The sequence below is a fragment of the Lynx canadensis genome, chromosome E2 (assembly GCF_007474595.2).
Source record: "Lynx canadensis isolate LIC74 chromosome E2, mLynCan4.pri.v2, whole genome shotgun sequence".
NCBI classification, from domain to species: Eukaryota; Metazoa; Chordata; class Mammalia; order Carnivora; family Felidae; genus Lynx; species Lynx canadensis.
In genome coordinates this window covers 43,815,992-43,830,020 of record NC_044317.1, presented here as the reverse complement: position 1 = coordinate 43,830,020, position 14,029 = coordinate 43,815,992, and the positions used below count along the sequence as shown (strand labels likewise).

The window sequence follows — 14,029 nt, the reverse complement described above, 5'->3', positions numbered from 1 at the left end:
GGCAGGTTGGAGTGGAGATGGGAGCACTTGTAATGGCTACGGCTGGATGTGTGGGGCACCTCCGGGACCCCCTTGAACCTCTCCAGGCCTTGGTTTCCCCTGTGCACAACGGGAATGTTAATGCCGCCCGCACAGGGGTTTGTTGCAGGGACCCCCAAGGTCCCTGCAGGGCCTGGCTCACACTTGCCACCGACTGCTGATGTGAACTGTGGGCTTCTTCATTGGTGGTCCCATACGAGAGCCAGGCTCCGGGGTCAGACCTGGGCTGGAATCCTGCCCCTGGTACTTAGTCATCAGAGCCTTAGACCAAGTCCTTAACCTCTCTGTGCCTTGGGTTCTTCATCTGTACAATGGCGGCCAATAAGAGAACATAACTTTATAGGGTGAGGAGCTAATGAAACATTCACACAAAGCACACTGGGCAGAGCCAGAACCAGGAAGTCCTCCCTAAACGACAGCTATTACAGCAACCATCGTGAGCACGCTCCCCCTCCAGGAGTCAGGCATGGGCAGTGTGGCCTGGAAGAGGACCCTGCAGCCAGCCTACCTGGTTCTGAGTCCTGACCCTTCCACGTCTGAGCTTGCGGACAACAGGCAAGTGACTTAACCATCCCGTGCCTCAGTTTCCCCATCTCTTTGGTAGGGAGAGGAAAGAATAGTACTCGTCTCAAAGGGATGTTGTGAGGTTACATTAGTTAATACAGGGAAGCCCTGAGCCCGGTGCTTGGCACATGATGAACACCGTATGTTTGCTGTTCTTGTTGTTACGATGGACATCCTCAGTGGTCCCCTAATCTCAGTGGCAGGTTGAGATGGGTCTGGGCAGGTTGGGGCAGCTCAGTAGGTAATACCTGAGCTGCTTAGGCCTGGAGGTCACCCCAAGGAGCCCCACAATCAGCTGTAATTGGGGCAGTCTTGCTCCACCTCCTCCCTCCCTGGGTATATCAGGGCCAGTCCAGAGCCTAGGCTCTGTCTCGGCAAAGGAGGGTGGCTGCACCAGGCACTATGGGGAAGGCAGTGAGTGGGGCCCAGAGTCAGGGGTCGGGAGGCTGGAGGCTGGAGGCAGGAGTTTCAGTGGGATCTGATGCCTCCCCGCTCCTCTCATCCCCAGGAGAATTACGAGATGTACTCAGTAGAGCTGGGTCCTGGCCCTGGTGGGGACATGGCAGCCAAGATGAGCAAGAAGAAGGCAGGCAGTAAAGGAGGCAAGAGGAAGGAGAAGCTGGAGAACATGAAGAAGGAGATGGAGATTGTGAGCAGGGGGCGAGGGGGCTGGGTGGGGGGCAGGAGTGCGGCCGGTGAGAGCTGGACAGTGACTGTCCTGCCCCCACCACGCAGAACGACCACCAGCTGTCAGTCGCGGAGCTGGAACAGAAATACCAGACCAGTGCGACCAAGGTGAGCTGGGTGCAGAGGGAGGGGTGCGTGCAGAGAAGGGGAGAGAGGGAGAGAGAGAGAGGAAGAAAAGGGAGAAATGCATTAGAGAGAAAGGGCCAAATAGAGAGGGATGGAGTAGGAGAAGCAGATAAAAAGAGGCAGAGAGGCAGAGACAGAGAGACACAAAGAGGCAGATAAGAGAGAGAGAAGCAGAGCAGAGACAACAGGAAGAGAGAACCAGGCAGGAAAATTGAGAGAGACTCGGTGGAGGGCAGGGGGAAGGGGCAGGACAGAGGCAAGGATGACACAGAAACGAAGAGGCACAAGACAGAGGGGAGAAGAGGGGAAAGAGACAGACAGAAGAGCTACCCCCACCAAGGAGCGTGTGGTGAGACGAAAGCCCTTGGAAGCCACTGCGACCACCTGCCCTGTCCCCAGGGCCTGACTGCCAGCCTGGCCGCGGATCTGCTGCTGCGGGATGGGCCCAATGCCCTGCGGCCGCCGCGTGGTACCCCTGAGTATGTCAAGTTCGCCCGGCAGCTGGCCGGTGGTCTGCAGTGCCTCATGTGGGTGGCTGCTGCCATCTGTCTCATTGCCTTTGCCATCCAGGCCAGTGAGGGGGACCTCACCACCGACGACAATGTGAGTAGCAGCTGCTGTGGGCAGACGTGGGACACAGGGAACTGGAGGATAGAGAACACTGAGCATGGACTCAGGACGCGAGGGATACAGGATGGGGACACAGACACGTGGAAATGCAGTTCCAAGACATAGGTCACGGGGGGCAAGAGGAGGGGGAGATGAACGATGATGGGATATGGGGCAGACCCGATGACACAGGTCACAGGGGACACAGAGAATGTATCTCAGATATGGAGGACACGGGTGGGGATACAAAGACGTAGAAATACAATACTTAAGATATGCAACTTGGGAAACAGAAGACACAGGACAGACCAAGGGCACAAGGGACATGGGACTCAGACATGGGACACAGGGCATAGGGACATAGGGGACAGAAGACTCAGGACACAGTGCCTAGAGAGACACGAAGCAGACAAGGAAGCACAGAGACAGAGAATATTGAAATGTGGGACAAGAGGACATTGGATATATGACAGGGGTCAGAACAAGAGACGTGGGAACTTAGGGACGTGTGGCATTGACAGGGATTTGAAAGTCATAGGACATGTGCCACCAGATGGGGACTTAGAGGTACACAGACATGGGGAGACGTTGGACATAGGGACTTGGAATTTGGAACATGATCGTGGAGTCCACAGAATATGAAGCATAAGATCGACAGCATACTAACATGGAAATGGGGACAGGAGGGTGCACTTTGGGGCACAGGGCACATAGAGGTGGCACACAGATTATGAAAACACAGAACACGAAACTTGTAACACAGGGACTATAGGGCATGAGAACATGAGCGGACAGAGGACAGCAGACATGTGGAATACAAGACTCAAAGGACGCAGGAAAGGATGCATGGTGACACGGAGCACAAGTCGTAGGATATGGGAACATGGGGGATGTAGGGTTCAGGACCCAGAGAATATGGGATATAGGTACACGACACTGGGAATACAGGGAAGCTGAATGTGGGACGTGGAGAACACAGGGACAGGGAACACAGGCCACGGGGAACAGTGCATGTGGTGGCTAGTAAAGCAGGGAAAACCACAGGGGTGACCCCAAGAACACCGGGGGACAGGGAACAGGCGGGTGCCCCCACGCAGGGATCTTCCGGACCCTTCTCATCAGCCTGGCCCCCTTCCTGCCTCTACCCAGCTGTACCTGGCACTGGCCCTCATCGCCGTGGTCGTGGTCACCGGCTGCTTTGGCTACTACCAGGAGTTTAAGAGCACCAACATCATTGCCAGCTTCAAGAACCTCGTGCCCCAGGTGGGTCCCCATTCAGTTCCCTGTGTGCACTTGGGCGGGCGCAGGGAGGCTCCTGGAGTCTGTCTGTGTGGGCCTTCCCACCAGGCCCAACCTGCTCCCAGCCTGTAGCCTCCCGCTCCTCCCATAGGTCCTCCACAGCTCCCTCTTTGCATCTCCCCACCTTCCCCTGCACTCAGTGGCCTCCACCCCCACCCCTGCCCACCTCAACCCTGTACCCCTGCCCCACAGCAAGCAACTGTGATCCGAGATGGGGACAAGTTCCAGATCAATGCAGACCAGCTTGTGGTGGGCGACCTGGTGGAGATGAAAGGCGGGGACCGAGTGCCAGCGGACATCAGGATCCTCCAGGCCCAGGGCTGCAAGGTGGACAACTCCTCGCTGACTGGAGAGTCTGAGCCACAGACCCGCTCGCCCGAATGTACACACGAGAGCCCCCTGGAGACCCGCAACATCGCCTTCTTCTCCACCATGTGCCTTGAAGGTCTGTGAGGCCCCTGCCCGCCCCCCCGGCTGACCACGCTGCCTCCACACTCCCCACGGCTGCCTCCACTCCCCTTCTTCTGCCATGTATGAAGCCACACTGCCTGCCCACCTCATGTGACCACCCCCTCTTCGGGGCATCCTGCCCCTCTATCTCCCATGACTTCCGCTTCTGCAGTCCACACTGTGTGCACACCCCCATTGCTGCCCACCTGTCCCTGAGGCGCCCTCTTGGCCCCACTGCAGGCACGGCACAGGGCCTGGTGGTGAACACAGGTGACCGCACCATCATTGGGCGCATTGCATCGCTGGCATCGGGAGTAGAAAATGAGAAGACCCCCATCGCTATTGAAATCGAACATTTCGTGGACATCATCGCAGGCCTGGCCATCCTCTTCGGCGCCACATTTTTTGTGGTGGCCATGTGCATTGGCTACACCTTCCTGCGGGCCATGGTCTTCTTCATGGCCATTGTGGTAGCCTACGTGCCCGAGGGGCTGCTGGCCACTGTCACGGTGAGTTGGGGAGACAGAAAAGAGGTGCAGAGAGCTGAGAGGCTCGTCCATCTGTGTGTTCATTCATCCAGGGTTGCCTCCATCGTCTCCCTATTTGTCCTACCACCCCCTCACTTCCCACCCACACACCTTCCCATCAACCATCCTCCCCACCCCCTGTCTCTCCATCTATCCATCCATTCAGCAAACACTCACCAACGCTAGTCTGGGCCATACCCTATACCAAACACTGAGGACTCACAGATGAACAGGACGCATCCTTGACAGGAGGAGGCTGAGGTCCAGTGTGGGCAGCCCTCAACAGTTAGCACCCAGTCCAAGACCAGCCCCAGAGGAGGTTCAGAGGATGTCTGTTTTCTCAGTTTGGTTGTGTTGATAAGAGAACCTGCAGAACCTCAGCCTGGGCAGCTTAGAGAGGGGCCTAGTTATGTCTGTCTGGGCAGATTGGGGAGGTGTCCCAAGTGGAAGAAAGCACAGGATGGAAAAAACAGAGGCAAGAGAAGCATGGGTTTTGCCGAGGAATGCTGTGTACACAGTACTGTGGCTGGGATGCAGGCTCCCCGTGCTGTGAGAGAAGGGAAGGACTAGAAGCAAGGATGGGGCTCCCTGCCTGCGCTTCTCACCCCTTCTCCCAGGTCTGCCTGTCCCTGACAGCCAAGCGACTGGCCAGCAAGAACTGTGTCGTCAAGAACCTGGAAGCAGTGGAGACACTGGGTTCCACATCAGTGATCTGCTCTGACAAGACAGGGACCCTCACTCAGAACCGCATGACTGTGTCCCATCTCTGGTTTGACAACCACATCCATTCGGCTGACACTACGGAAGACCAGTCAGGTGTGGGGGTGGAACGAGACGGGGCTGGGGCAGGATCTGGTAGACGCTTGAGACCTGGAAGGGAGCTCTGAGGTTACTGAAGGGAGTCTGGGGAGGGATCTGCATTAATGGAGTGGGGCTCCATCCCGATGGGGACAAGGGTCTGTGAAGCTTTAGGTCTGCAAAGGGGCTTGGTATTGGGTCTCCTAGGAAACTCAGTACTGGGTCTGGAGAGAAGGCTCTGTCCTGGGGTATGAGGAGGGGTTTGGGTCCCACCCAGGTCTGGGAGGTGACCCTGTCCTGAATCTAGAGAGAGGGACTCGGTTCTGGTATGGGAGAGCGCTGCGCCGGGTCTGGGGCCCGCGAGGAGTCCCCTCGCGGCCCCAGCCTGGACGCCTGGCCTGCAGGGCAGACGTTTGACCAGTCCTCGGAGACGTGGCGGGCGCTATGCCGCGTGCTAACGCTGTGCAACCGCGCTGCCTTCAAGTCGGGCCAGGACGCGGTGCCGGTGCCCAAGGTGAGACCATAGGGTACTCCGGGGGATCCCGGGAGCCTGGTGCAGCCAGGCTCGCCCCTGACACCCGCCGCCGCTTCCAGCGCATCGTGATCGGGGACGCGTCCGAGACTGCGCTGCTCAAGTTCTCGGAGCTGACCCTAGGCAACGCCATGGGCTACCGTGAGCGCTTCCCCAAAGTCTGCGAGATCCCCTTCAACTCCACCAACAAGTTCCAGGTGTGCGCCCGGTCCCGCCCAGACCCCCCTCCCACAGGGAGGACCCCGCCCATCTCAGGCCCCACCCACACTCAGGGCTGGCCTACCGCAGGGTTTCTCTCTTAGTTCCCGCCCCCTTCCTAGCCAAGCCCCGCCCACAACCACTTCTCCCCGCCCCCCCCCCCTCCCCAGCCCCTTAGCTGGGGGCTCACGGTCAGCTCTCAGGCCTTCCGTGGGGGTAGCTCGCAGTCCAAATTCCGTCCCAGACCAACTCCGACCCAAATTCTATCCATTCTCTGCGCTCAGGCTCCTTACTGCGTCCCTAACCCTCAGCCTCTACGAAAGACCTGTCCGGCACGCTAGCCCCTCACCCCCAGCCAAGCTGCACCCTCCAAAGGTTCCTCCGGCTGCGCCCCAGCGCGGTCAACCCCGCCGTTCTCCCAAGTCCCGCCCCCTTGTCCTGGTCCTTAACACCGTCCCCTTCCTTGCCCGAAGCTGTCCATCCACACACTGGAGGACCCGCGGGACCCCCGGCACGTGCTGGTGATGAAGGGCGCCCCTGAGCGCGTGTTGGAACGCTGTAGCTCCATCCTCATCAAGGGCCAGGAGCTGCCGCTGGACGAGCAGTGGCGGGAGGCTTTCCAGACTGCCTACCTTAGCCTGGGAGGCCTGGGTGAACGCGTGCTTGGTGAGACCCCCAGGGCTCGGTGAGACCCCCACAGTAGATGGTAAACCAATCTGTGAGGAGGAGCTAGCACAGACCCTGCCCAATCTTCCCTGCCCAACCTTCCCCGCCCAGCCCTGACCATGACCTTTCCCATCCCTGGCTCACAGCTGACCTGCCCAAGTGCACATATTCATCTTTGACTTTCCCTGTCTCAGTCCTGACCCTTGTCCATCCTCAGTTTCTGTCTTGACCCAGCTCCTTCCCACCTGTCCTCCCTGGGACCTTCCCATTCCTGACCTGACATCCCTTGATTTTTCCCAGCTCTTGCCCCAACCTTGACCTGCTTTCACATCCACCTGTCAGTCTCCTCCTCCTGACCCTTTGACCTCCAATCCTTGCCTCAACTCAAGACTCCCCAATCCTTGTCCTGACCTCTGATCTCCCTCAACATTTTGTCCCGATTCCTAAGTTTCCCTAACCCCTGCCTCACCCCTGGAAGACACAAACCTGTGGTTCAATCCTGGATCATTTATCTTACTTGTGTGGGACCGCTGGCAAGAAATGCCCCTCTCTAGGCCTCAGTTTCCTTATCTGCAACATAAGCATGCTAACAGTCTCACAGGTTGGTTGTAATAATAGACTCACATCATGTGAATGAAGTATTCAGCCATCTGATGATGGTCATGCATCTGTAGGTGCTTGGTACAAGGGGCCTTGTTATTTTACTCATCACCTGGCTTTGCTAGAGAAGGGCTTCCTGGACCCCTCTCTGACTCCCCTGTTTTCTGGTCAGGATTCTGCCAGCTCTACCTGAGTGAGAAGGACTACCCTCCCGGCTACGCCTTCGATGTGGAGGCCATGAACTTTCCAACTAGTGGCCTGTGCTTTGCGGGACTTGTATCCATGATAGATCCGCCCCGGGCCACCGTCCCTGATGCTGTGCTCAAGTGCCGCACAGCAGGCATCCGGGTATGCAACCAGGAAGGGGAGCAGGCAGGGGTGAGAACAGAAGTTAGCAGTATTTGGGGGTGACAAACCCTGTGACAGAGAACTACCTGAAAGTGGTTTGAACCAAAAAAAGAATATATTGATTCATGAAACTGAAAAGTTCTGGGGAATGAAGCTTCAGGTACAGCTGGATCTAGGGGTTCAGTGTCATTAGGAATTTGCCTTTCTCCATGTCTTGGCTCTACTTCTCTCTCTGATGGCCTTATTCTCAAGCAGTCCCTCCCTTTTGGTCGACAAAGATGACCACTCCCCAGCAGCTCCGACCGACATCCCACCTGTTTAGCCACCCCACAGAAAAAGAGTGCCTCTTTTGCTGTTGTCCCGGATTGGGTCACATGTTCCTCCCTGAACCAGTCACTGTGGCTAGGGGTGGGATGCCTCGGTTGGCTAGGTCTGGGCTTACTTGCCCATTCTTGGCTAGAGACCTCACTTCCACTCTGGGGGTGGGGGATGGTTCCTGAAAGACAAATCAAGAGTTGGGGAGCCAAGACTGAGCAAGCAACAGCCATGTCCTTGTCATGGTCTCTAAGACCCAGTCCCTAGAAGAGCTTGGCCCTGTTACCTTTCTAAGCTTATCGCTTAGCCACCCCCCTGCCTCACTTCTTGGTTTACCGCTTTCCAGTCATGCTGGTCTCCCCTCTACTCCTCCAACAGTTCAGGCATGTTCGCACCCCAGGGTCTTTGCATTGCCTGTTCCTGCTGTCACGAACACTCTTCCCTCAGTTCTACATGTGGCCAATTCTCTCACCTCTTTCAGACCTCCGCTCAGATGTCACTCTCTCAATGAGGCTTTCCCTGGACACACTTAAAATTGACACCACTTTTTCCACCCAACATTTGCCATCCCCTTTACCCAGGTTAACTTTTCCCCTCTCCTAATATGCTGTATCATTCATTCCTTTACTTTGTTTATTTTCTGTCTCCCACACTAGAGTGCCAACTCCACAAGAACAGAGATTGTTGTCTGTCTGCTTTGTCCCTGACATTTTCCAGGCACACAGCAGGTGGTCACGACTGGTTGAATAAGTGAATGAGTGTATCAGTAGATGTCCACCAGGAAGGATGAGGAGAGTGGGCTGATCTGAAGGCAACAAGGGTCTGATGGTCCCCCCCCAACAGGTGATCATGGTGACAGGTGACCACCCCATCACAGCCAAGGCCATTGCAGCCAGTGTGGGTATCATTTCAGAAGGCAGCGAGACAGTGGAGGACATCGCTGCCCGCCTCCGCGTGCCTCTGGACCAAGTTAATAAGAAGTAAGCCCCTTCTGCCCACCCCCCATGGTTCTCTCCAGACCCCAGGCAGACTGAGGCCCTGGTGATGCCCTCCTACCTCCTTCCCAGGGATGCCCGTGCCTGCGTCATCAATGGCATGCAGCTGAAGGACATGGACCCGTCTGAGCTGGTGGAGGCACTGCGTACTCACCCCGAGATGGTGTTTGCTCGCACCAGTCCCCAGCAGAAGCTGGTGATTGTGGAGAGCTGCCAGCGACTGGTACGACTCTGCCGAGGAAGGCGGCCCATGGGCTGGGCTGGCCCTGGGTTGGCCTCTCACTGACCACCCCTTACCCGCACCCACTCCCTGCAGGGTGCAATCGTGGCTGTGACAGGGGATGGCGTGAACGACTCCCCAGCCCTGAAGAAGGCAGACATCGGCGTGGCCATGGGCATTGCTGGCTCGGATGCTGCCAAAAATGCGGCTGACATGATCCTGCTGGATGACAACTTTGCCTCCATTGTGACGGGCGTGGAGCAGGGTCCGAGCTGGGCTGGAGACTGGGGGAGGCAGTGTGGGCACAGGAGGAACTGGGCAGCGAGGAGTCTGAGATGTCTTCTGTAACCCCACAGGCCGGCTGATCTTTGATAACCTGAAAAAGTCCATCGCCTACACATTGACCAAGAACATTCCAGAGCTGACGCCGTACCTCATTTACATTACTGTCAGTGTGCCCCTGCCCCTCGGCTGCATCACTATCCTCTTCATAGAACTCTGCACTGACATCGTGAGTCTACAGCCCCAACGCTCCCACCCGTGCACTGCCCACAGACAGACACTCTTGGACACAATGATACAGACGTGTGTACAAAGACAGGCAGATGCGGATATGCAGGCAGGCAGATAGGTAGTCCCAGACAGAACTACAGACGTGGACACACAGGTGGGCACTCAGGCATAGACACGTGGACTCAGGCATTAACACACATATCTGGTGAAAGTTGGATCACAGACAGACACCCTTCAACAGCCTTGACAGATAAACACTGTCAGGCCCCAAGGCAGACAGACAGAAAAAGAACCACAGATACAGGGATGCATGCAGCCAGATGCATGGCCACGTTGACTTATTTATTCAACAGCACTTGCCTAAGTGCCTTCTTTGGGCCAGACACGCGTTAATTAATTTTGTCCTCACAAACGCTCAGTGGGATGGGCTTTATCATCCCCATTTTACTGATGAGCTAACTGAGGCATAGACAGGTCGAGCAGTTTGTCCAAGGTCACACAGCTAATAAGTGGCACACTGGGATTCGAGCCCAGGTAGTCAGGTGCCCCAGGGACTCTGCTCTTGATCAGTATACTCTGCTGCCATTCTGCAGTGATGGACAGATGGCGTGGGGGATAGGGAGGAGGACACAGGGACACAGAGACAGAAGAGATGCAGAAATAGTGACAAGGAGAGATAGGAACACAGGGATACAAAAGCAGAGACAGTCACAGAGAAAGAGACCAGAGACAGGGAAAAAGAAACAGTAAGGGGGAGAGAGAGAGGGAGAGAGAAGGTGGGGGAGGGAGAGAGAGAGAGAGAGAGAGAGAACAAGAACATGCAATAGTGGAGGTAAATCCAGATGTTCTGATGGAGGTGGATATCAGGTCAGATGTGGACACGGATGTGGACCGGACAAGACAACACACGTTTGTTGGAGGGATGGACCAAACATTGCTTTGTTGGATGGACTGGTTGATCCGTGCTGTCTAGGCAGGTCTGCCTGTGTGGTCACCAGCCTCGTAACCTCAGTCCTATCTCTGTCCACTGGCAGGAGGTGGGGGGGGGAGGGGGACCCCAACAGGTAGGGGACAGGGGCTCAGGCAAACCCTTAACCCCAGTTCCCTCTGCTCCTGGCCAGTTCCCATCTGTGTCCCTGGCATATGAGAAGGCAGAGAGTGACATCATGCATCTGCGTCCCCGGAACCCAAAGCGCGACCGATTGGTCAACGAGCCCCTGGCTGCCTACTCTTACTTCCAGATCGGTGAGTGCCTGTGGGGCCAGGGAGCCCAGGGCTCCCTGCAGGGCTGCTCACCTGCCTTGGAGTCTCTAACTGGGGCTCTGGCTTGTTCTAGATCCTGGGGTCTGGATTCGATCCTGGGTCTCTGTTGTTCTCTGAGTCTGTGTCTGCCATGATCCCTCCCTGTGTCCCTTCTCTGTCTCTGGCCCTGCTCTACATGACCCTGTCTCTGGGTGTGTGTCTCTGTCTCTCTCTGTGCCTTGTCTCTTACGTCCCTATTGATCTCTCTTGGGATCCTTGTCTTTGTGTCTCTCCATGTCTGTCACTGTGTCCCTGTGTTTGTGTCTCTGTTCCTCTCTGTGTCCCTACCTTTCAATGTCCTTGTCTCTCTCCATGTCTCTGTCTGTGTCTCATCCCTGTCTCCCTGTGTCTCTTTGCATCTCCCCCAGGTGCCATCCAATCATTTGCCGGCTTCACTGACTACTTTACGGCCATGGCCCAGGAGGGCTGGTTCCCATTGCTGTGTGTGGGGCTGCGGCCATACTGGGAGAATCACCACCTACAGGATCTGCAGGACAGCTATGGCCAGGAGTGGGTGAGCCCTCGCCCCACCCCATCCCGTGCCAGTGCCATTTCCAGTGCCACCTACCTTGTGGGTGGGCCCACACTCCATCCTCCACGTGTGATTGCACGCAGGCAGAGCATCCCAGACTCTCTGCCAGTTCTGGGCCCTTTCCCACCACTGTCTTGAGCTCCAAACTCCTGCCGCTGATGGTCACAGCTGCAGATGTCCCCTCCCTGCCCTCCAGTAGCACATCATCTCTGGTGTGGAGCCGGGCCCCTATTCTGTTATTGTCACTGCAGTATCACGTACACAGAGTGTTTGCACGTGTGACGGGCTTTAATGAAGGTTTGGAGCCCGGAGAGGCTCGATTCGGTTAGCAGGTGTGTTTAGTGTGCCCTGCGGTGTTAGAGGTCAGGATATTCCCCTTAAACATTTGCCATCACGGTTAAGAATGCAGACCTTGGAACCAGACTGCCTGGATTCATGGTTTGCCACAATTCCTCACATGCTGTGTGACATGGGGCAAGTTGCTTTGCCTCTCTGTGCCTCAGTCTTCCCATCTGTAAGTGGAGATAATACTAATATCTACTTCAGGGACTTCACAGCGTGGTCCTCAGGCCGACAGCATCCCCTGGGAGCTTGTCTGGAATGCAAAATTCTCAGTCCACACCCCAGGCCTCTGGGGGTGGGGCCTGGAAGTCTGTCATAACCAGCCTTTCTGAGGATTCAGAAATGCTGAAGTGTGAGCACCACCAGTCTCCCTCCTACGCTTACCGGGGGGGATTAAGTGAGATATACATGTGAGACGCGTGGTACCTGAAGCAGAGTTAGTGTTCCTGACACAATTAGCTGGTATTATAAATAGTTACACTGAAGAAATGGTCTGAAGAGTGGTTGCCCCTTTTAAACGGGGCACGTGCTCTCTTCCCCATAGGCTCTTCTGGCCTACTTCACTCATTTTTGCCATCTGCCTGGGCACTGGAGTCACCGGACTTTGCAAATTCTGCCCTAGGAGCCCGATTCCCTTTTCCCAGGTGCCTTCTTGTGGGTGTCCGGAAGGTTCTACATCCCTCCTTTCATCATGAAAGCAATTGCCTGACCTACCACGTGCCCAGGTGTTGACATCTGGGCTTGCGAGACCAAGATGTCTAGGCCCCACATTCTTTGGTCCTGCAAACCTGGCAGATTCGTATCCGTCCTCTCCCCCACTCCAGCCTCTGATGTAAGGGAAAGAGCAGTCAGGGGTTCACGGTCCCAGGCCCTGACTGCCTGGCTGACTGCAGAGCCTCTCCCTCTGGGCTCAGGATGCTTTTGCTCCCCTCTGGCCCACAGACGTTCGGGCAGCGCCTGTACCAGCAGTACACCTGCTACACCGTGTTCTTCATCAGCATCGAGATGTGCCAGATCGCTGATGTCCTCATCCGCAAGACACGCCGCCTCTCTGCCTTCCAGCAGGGCTTCTTCAGGTGTCCCGGGCCGGCCCCGCCCCTGCCCCGCCCTACCCTCCAAGCCCTGGCTCCAGCTCCCACCAGATCCTGACTAGGGCTCACTGCAGCCTGCAAACGCCAGCACCAATTTGCGCATGTGCGGGTGCCAGGCGCTACCATTCCTTATCTATAGCTGGCTCCCGCCACCTGCCTCTCACCCGGCCCCTCTGCCTTCCTCAGCCAAAGGGGAGATGGGACGGGGCCAGCGTCCACTGTTGGAACATCTCCAGCTGACATCCTTCGACCCTGCAGTGCCCTGCTTTCCGTCTGGTCCCCAGCTCCCCATGGCCTTTGTTCTGAACCCGCCATTCTGAGCCCGTCCCCTCCCGCCCACCCGCAGGAACAGGATCCTGGTGATTGCCATCGTGTTCCAGGTCTGCATCGGCTGCTTCCTGTGCTACTGCCCCGGAATGCCCAACATCTTCAACTTCATGCCCATTCGGTGAGGGGCTGTGAGCTGTGAGTGGAGGGATGGGCACAGGGACACAGACTTGAGGGTAGCCCTCACCTCGCCATCCCGCCTGTGCCTTCAGGTACCAGTGGTGGCTGGTCCCCATGCCCTTTGGCCTCCTCATCTTCGTCTATGACGAGATCCGGAAACTTGGAGTTCGCTGTTGCCCAGGGAGTGAGTGTGGAGACTGGAGGCCAGGGGGTTGGGGGGGCTGGAACATTCTCACAACAGCTGCTCTGGTCTTTGACCTCCAAACCCTTGACCCTCCGTATCAATCAGCAATAATCACGCCTTGGATAAACCTTATTGGCTACGATACCGCCACTGTGCAAAGCTTGACCCTCCGTATCAAACCTCCGATCCATACCTCTGAGCACCTCCCTGTTTTCCTTTCTCTCTCTCCCAGGCTGGTGGGATCAGGAGCTCTACTACTAGAGGGACCGCGGCCTTCAAGCCATCCTTGCATCCCCCACAGCAGAGGTGGGGGGCACGGGACCCTTTGGGCAGCCACCGGAACATCAAGCAATCAAGAGCCCTAGCACCGCCTGTGTCTGCTCCTGCAGCCCATGGCACCCCAACTTTGCGGGACATCCCCACTCCCCTTCCCCATCCGCGGAGAGCTTCCCCCCGTGGCAGAGCAGTCCTTGGGCCCAGTCCTCTGAGGGGGTGGGGGCTTCAGGAGGGAGTGGGAGCTTGCGGCTCCTGTGAAGGGGGGCCGTCCTTAGCACTCCAGGCTGGCAAGAGGGCTGCCTGGGGCTCTTCTTCCAACACACTTGTGCTGCGTGATAGTAATAAACCAGCTCACATTGACTATGCTTT

The 14,029-nt window shown here is 56.7% G+C and overlaps 1 protein-coding gene across 1 annotated transcript; it reads left to right on the top strand.

Annotated features, from left to right (window-relative positions):
• Positions 1 to 966: 966 nt before the first annotated feature.
• On the top strand, positions 967 to 14,029 carry ATP4A (ATPase H+/K+ transporting subunit alpha). Its single transcript, XM_030299069.1, has 22 exons — positions 967 to 1,017; positions 1,112 to 1,252; positions 1,339 to 1,398; positions 1,816 to 2,019; positions 3,175 to 3,288; positions 3,517 to 3,769; positions 4,015 to 4,283; positions 4,919 to 5,117; positions 5,504 to 5,613; positions 5,694 to 5,828; positions 6,303 to 6,495; positions 7,268 to 7,443; positions 8,602 to 8,738; positions 8,826 to 8,976; positions 9,070 to 9,238; positions 9,330 to 9,484; positions 10,608 to 10,731; positions 11,157 to 11,302; positions 12,605 to 12,738; positions 13,100 to 13,201; positions 13,293 to 13,384; positions 13,617 to 14,029. The coding sequence occupies exons 1-22, from the start codon at positions 1,006 to 1,008 to the stop codon at positions 13,643 to 13,645; spliced, it is 3,105 nt and encodes a 1,034-aa protein (XP_030154929.1). The 5' UTR covers positions 967 to 1,005; the 3' UTR covers positions 13,646 to 14,029.

Coding starts and splice junctions, on each gene's coding strand:
- ATP4A (XM_030299069.1), top strand. Junction 12,739..13,099: donor TTCCAGCAGGGCTTCTTCAG/GTGTCCCGGGCC, acceptor GCCCACCCGCAG/GAACAGGATCCTGGTGATTG. Junction 13,202..13,292: donor TTCAACTTCATGCCCATTCG/GTGAGGGGCTGT, acceptor CTGTGCCTTCAG/GTACCAGTGGTGGCTGGTCC.